The sequence below is a fragment of the Dipodomys ordii genome, unplaced genomic scaffold (assembly GCF_000151885.1).
Source record: "Dipodomys ordii isolate 6190 unplaced genomic scaffold, Dord_2.0 Scaffold105, whole genome shotgun sequence".
NCBI lineage: Eukaryota > Metazoa > Chordata > Mammalia > Rodentia > Heteromyidae > Dipodomys > Dipodomys ordii.
Window position 1 is genome coordinate 1,154,891 of NW_012267321.1, and position 6,110 is coordinate 1,161,000.

At 51.1% G+C, this 6,110-nt stretch overlaps 1 protein-coding gene across 1 annotated transcript in view; it reads right to left on the reverse strand.

The window, feature by feature from the left end:
• The window catches only part of Tsks (testis-specific serine kinase substrate), a 13,125-nt gene extending 10,217 nt beyond the window's left edge, over positions 1 to 2,908 (reverse strand). The window contains exons 1-2 of the mRNA XM_013027687.1: positions 2,739 to 2,908; positions 2,173 to 2,395 (exon numbers count right to left, since the gene is read on the reverse strand). Of these exons, the coding sequence (XP_012883141.1) occupies positions 2,173 to 2,395; positions 2,739 to 2,908 (393 nt within the window). The remainder of the gene's footprint in view (positions 1 to 2,172; positions 2,396 to 2,738) is intronic.
• Positions 2,909 to 6,110: the final 3,202 nt, after the last annotated feature.

Below are 6,110 nucleotides of genomic sequence, written 5' to 3' on the forward strand. Positions count from 1 at the left end.
TCTCACGGTCTCTCCTGCCCGGGCTGGCTTTGAACCGTGATCCTCAGATCTCAGCCTCCTGAGTAGCTAGGATTACAGGCGTGAGCCACCAGCGCCCAGCATTTGCTTCCTCTTTCCTGCTGTGGGGAATGATAGCTCTAAAGTGAGATCTCCAGCCAACATCCAGGAAGGAGTGGAAGCTTCCAACAAGGGCTTTCAGAGGTGCATCTAGGTGGCATGTTCTCTAGCCATCAGATGAAATGTTGCTTGCAGCCTCATCTGATCCCTGTACATAGCGCCTTCCAATGAAGTTACACCAGTGGTGCTGTGTTCTAAATTTGGGGCTAATTCGTCTTGCAGCAGTAGATGACCAATACCTACAGTGTGTTGCTAATCTGATCTGACCCAAATCAGCACTCTAAGATGTCACTCTTCGCCAGGGCCTCTATCCCATTCTAGGACTCTGTCCCCCTCATCTCTTTGTCCTCTTCTCTCTTCCTCCTTCTCTCCCCCACCCCTCAATCTCTCAATCTGTCTCAGTCCTCTTTCTTTTCTATCCCCTTGAGTCTCTGTCTCCCTCTGACTGTGTCTCTGTCCCCTTCTCTCTGTGTCTGTCCCCCTCTCTTTCTTGGTCTCTGTTCCCCTCTTTCTCTCTCTGGGTCTTTGTCCCCCTCTCTTCTAGGTCTGTTACCATCCCTTATCCCCCCCTCAACCTTTCACTGGGTCCCTCACCCTCCTTCTACCCTTTCCCATGATCTCTCTTGATGTAGCTCCATGGCTGGGGGCCCAGTATCTGCTCTGCCCTTCTCCCAGCTCCTGCAGGAGTCCCAAAGCAAGAGCTGCCATTACTTTTTTTTTTCCTTTCTTTCTTTTGCAGAGAAGAAGAGGCCGGTCCTCCCCCAGCCTCTAGCAGCTCAGATGCCCTTGATCTCCTGGCCCAAGGCTCTTTCCCAGTCTCAGCAGGCGCTGGGGGATATGACTCAGAAATAGCTCTGGTGGGAGGCAGCAAAGGCTGCTAGAACTGTCTGAGAGCCACACTGAGGGAGGTGGGAGGCAGAAGGACTGCAGGAGTCCGGAAGAAGGGAGCTGGCTGGCAGTCTCCACCCCCAGCTGGCCTCCCACCTTGACCCTCAACCAGCTCTGACCTCCCTGGCCTCTGTCACCAGTGTCTTGCTTCCATTTTTCCTCCCACCCAGAAGTATCTTAGGGGAAAAAAAAAAGGCTGACCTTGAATTGCAGTCCTCCTGCCTCAGCCTCCCAAGTGCTGGGATTACAGGTGGACACCACCTTGAAGGGCTGAGGAAAGGATTTTTGCCTTAGCAGTGACCCCAGCAGCCTGAATTCTAGTCCTGCCCCTGCTTCTCACCAACTCTTTGGCCATGACCTTGGGAGGTCACTTCAGCTCTCTGTACCCCAATTTTTTGTTTTCTTGCTGTTGTTTTGCTTTCTTCTTTTCTTGGGGGGGGGTCCGGTCATGGGGCCTGAACTCTGGGCCTGGGTGCTGTCCCTCAGCTCTTCAGCTAAAGGCTAGCGCTCTACCACTTGAGCCACAGCACCACTTCCGGCTTTTTTCTTTTTGTTTATGTGGTGCTGAGGAATCGAACCCAGGGCCTCAGGCATGCAAGGCAAGCGCTCTACCACTGAGCCACCTTCCCAGCCCTTGCTTTCTTCTTTAAACTGGGTCACTATACTAATTCCTTTCTAGACCATCTATGAAGGAAAAACAAAACCAAGAGTGGTGGGCACATGCCTATAATCAAGGCATTTGGAGTAAGAATTGAGCCAAACTCTCAAGTTCTTCCCCCTCTCTCCCCTGAACCCACACTCGTTCCCCATTACTGTCAGCCAAGACCCTGGTATTTTGCACCCTGGGTGACTTTATACCTTTCACTTCCTCAATCCTCATCTCTCATACCACACTCTTTTCAGCCCCTGTCCCTTTGTACATGCTGTTTGCAATGCCTGGACACTTTTCTTTTATCTTCAAGATCCAGATGTGATCCCAGAAATACCTGGGGCATTTAGAGGTTTTGACTAAATGCTCACCTACTGGACTCAGGGTTGATCTATCAAAGAAGGTGTTGTTTTTTCTCCACTGGGGCTTCACCTTCTAAGAACTTTCTCATTCTAAGCCCACTCAACCAAATTGAGAAACTCCTCCCTCTCTCTCTTTCTCCACCCAGAACTCCTCACCAGAAGTTCTGTGATGTCTGGGTCATCTGGAGCCCAGGGTGGCGTGGGGGAGGCAGGAGGCCCGGGCAGGGCCAGCGGGCCACTGTCCTCTGTGGTTGAGTCTGTCCCAGAGGAGTCGGGCTCTACTGCGGCCAGGTTGAGCAAGGACACGTTGGTGCAGGCTGAAGACCTTTTAAGGTTCAGACACCAGTGCATTGGCTCATGGGACATTCGTGGCTCCACCCTGCCAAGGAGGAACAGGTAGAAAGGTCAAGTTGTCCCCCCAATACCGAGGGTCAGCCCCCCCACTGCCTGCTGGACGGCACCCCCTGGATGCCAGTTCTATGCCAGCTTTTATTTTCTGCCTCCACCCACTGCCTGATTTCTTCTCTCCTCAAGCCAGTCCCCACTGCCGGCTGTTTTTCTTCTCCACCCTGCTTCTAACTTCCTTCTTTCCTGCCCCCCCTGTCCTCCCTGCCCCACCATCTGCCCCCTCCTCTTCCTCCAGCACCCACGGTGGGACTCGAACTCGGTTGGAGAAAGGGCTGGGCCCTAGGGCCGTCCCTGACAGCGTGCGGCAAACCCACCCGTGGAACGACACTGCCTTCTTTTTCTTCGTGATTCCCTTGGCCGGGCTGGTCACCCCCCCGGGAGCCTCCGGGACCAGCTGGGAGCGGCTCTCGACCCCCGCGGGGGGGTCCCCAGCCTCATGGATCTCTTTGGACTGCCAGATTGTCTTCACGACCACGCTCGCCATGGCGTGGGGGGCCTGCTCCCCTGGGGAGTCTCACCACCTACTCTGGATCCCCTGGCCCGCACAGCCCCTGGCCCCCTCAGCTGACTCACAAAGGGCCCGACCACCGGGTCCTGGGGAGGGGGGGGACCCAAGGTGCAAGGTGCTGGCACATGGTGCCCTTGCTCCTCCCCCCACCCCCAGGGCCCACATGGACCCTTCCAGCCCTGGATTCTAGTTCCACCTGCAGTGGATTTCCGCCTTCCCATCAAGAGCTCACCAGAGTGGACCAAGCCACTGGTTCTGGAGAGAGCTCCATGTTTCCCCTCACTGATGGGAATTGTGGGATCATACGGCCTTTCTCCCCACTCCGTCCCCAAAGCCATCATCCTTACTTCTGTTTGGTTATTTTGGAGATATTCTTTCCTGCCCAGGCTGGCTTTGAACCACAATCCTCTGGATTTCAGTCCTCCCGAGTGGCTAGAATTATGCTTGGGAGCTATATATTTGGTGTCCAGTTATATTTCGTTTTTTTTTTTTTCTTTTGGTCGGTCGTGGGGCTTGAACTCTGGGCCTGGGCGCTGTCCCTCAGCTTTTCAACTCAAGGCGAGCGCTCTACCGCTTGAGCCACAGTGCCACTTCCGGTTTTCTGAGTGATTTATTGGAGATAAGAGTCTCACGGACTTTCCTGCCGGGGCTGCCTTTGAACCATGGATCCTCAGATCTCAGCCTCCTGAGTAGCTAGGATGACAGGCGTGAGCCACCGGGACCCGGTTTTAGACCCTGTCTTAAAAACGAAATATAGCCAGGCACCGGTGATTCATGCCTGTCACCCTAGCTACTCAGGAGGTGGAGATCTGAGGATCAAGGTTCAAAGCCAGGCAGGACAGAAAAAGCCTGTGAGACTCTTATCTCTAATTAACTACCCAAAAAACCGGAAATGGAGTTGTTGTTCAATTAGTAGCGCAGGCCCATAAGTTCATGCCCCAAGACCAGCAATAAATAAAGTCTTGGAATGAATATAGAGAGTTTATTTGGTACATGCTTGAATATGCAACATATATTAAACAACTTTTTTGTGTGTGTGTACAGGATAGAAAACTGCCTTATGATACATCTCTCTCTCTCTATCTATATTTTGTCGGTCATGGGGCTTGAACTCTGGGCTTGGGCGCTTTCCCAGCGTTCTTCAGCTCAAGGCGAGCGCTCCACCGCTTGAGACACACCGCCACTTCTGGTTTTCTAGTGGTTTATTGGGGATAAGAGTCTCATGGACTTTCCTGCTCTGGCTGGCTTTGAACGGCGATCCTCAGATCTCAGCCTCCTGAGTAGCTAGGATGACAGGCGTGAGCCACCGGTACCCGGCTTTATGATATTTTTTATAGTTGTCATCATTCTATTATAAACACCGGCATCTGTTATCGAAGTTAAATTCATTTATGTCTTTTTATTATTGACAATATGGCTGGAGTCAATTGGTTATACGTGTCCCGCCCATTGTGCTCCCATTGGACCGCACTGCTGTAACTCAACAGGATTAACCAATGATCATATGGGGGCGGGGTTATGACTGGGCAATTCCCGGATCCTAGTGCGCCAGGGTTCTTCAAAAAGTTTGGTGGGTTCCCCATCTTGCTCACCCTTAGGGCAGGTGCTTTAGGGCTAGGCTTAAGAAATGTGTGGCTCGGGAATGGGAAGATGGCTCAGTGGTAGAGCGCTTGCCTTGCATGCCTTAGGCAAGCCGGAAGTGGCGCTGTGGCTCAAGTGGCAGAGCGCTAGCCTTGAGCTGAAGAGCTGAGGGACAGCGCCCAGGCCTAGAGTTCAGGCCACATGACCCATACCCCCCCCCCAAAAAAAAAGAAATGTGTGGCTCATTCTTTTCTGGAGTCTTGGGGCAATCTAACTGCCCTCACCCCACACTAAGAGCCCAGAGTGAACCCCATCTCCTTCTAGATAGGTTCTGGACAAAGAATGGGGAATGATGGATGAATGAGGAGCTGGAGGATTGGGGCGGGGAAGGTGCTTCTCTGCCCTATTTAGGGGCAGTTTTTCCCCCCCTGTTCTATAGATGTTCCTTCAATACTAAAAAGTGTTAAAAATCCACATTTAAAAAAAATCCGGATTTTTTTAAAGAAAGTATTTTTATGACATTTTCCTCCCAAATATTGGAATGTTTCACATCTTTCCTTAAGTAAGACTTTTTCAAGTTCTGGTACTAATATTTTTGTTTGCTTGCTTAAATCTTAATGGATTGCAATTTAGGAGCGGAGTCTTCCCCCCATCCCCCTTTCCATATTACAAATGGACTCTCCCAGTCACTAAAACATCTGAAGGATATGTGCCCTCTAGAATCCAGAATGGACTTTCCCAAATCCCACTCCTGGGAATCCAGATGGACCAGTCCATTGAATTTGGAAGGTAGGCTCTTTGCTAGCTCCTCCCACCACTAAGAGTGGGTCGTCGTTCTCAGGACCCAGGGACCTACCTTGTAGGTTCATGCCAGGAATACAGGGCTTCGGAGATTACGAAAAGTTACAGGGGTGGAATTTAGTTCCTAGAAGTGACAGAAATGGATTGTTCCAGTTCCCTTTGGCCCAAATTTCTCAATAGCCCAGGGCGTTGGAATTTTGGCATCTTGACTTAAGCCAGAGCCTGTCAACCAAAGTGTCCCTGGGGAGCCAGCCTAAGGGGGTGGGGGCCCAGCCCAAGCAAATTTACTCTTTCCTTATTAAAACCAGTGGCTGAGCTAGGAAGCAAGAGGTGTCATTCGTTCTGTCTGGGAGGCTTTGTGAGTTTGGTAAAGAAGTCAACATTATTTATTTGTTTATGCCAGGACTAGGGCTTGAACTCAGGGTCCTGGCAATGGCCCAGAGCTTTTTCACTCAAGGGTGGAGTTGAGCCACACCTCCACTTTGGCTTTTTGGTGGTTAATTGGGAAATGAGTCTCTGACTTTTTTTTTGCCTGGGCTGGCTTGGAACCGTGATCCTCAGATCTCAGTATCCAGAGTAGCCAGGATTACTGAAGCCGCCTTAGCCAAGCTTCAACTTTGACTTTATAACTACTATAACAAAAGTTGCTCTGAACACTTTGGTTGGGGAGGAACAGAAAGGGAAATGTTGTTAAAAATCGAAATAGAAAATTGGATTCTTTGATGTGGCGCCTTGGACGAGTCGTTTGACCTCGCTGGACCCCAGTTCGAACCTTGTCTCTAAGACGATCTTTGCA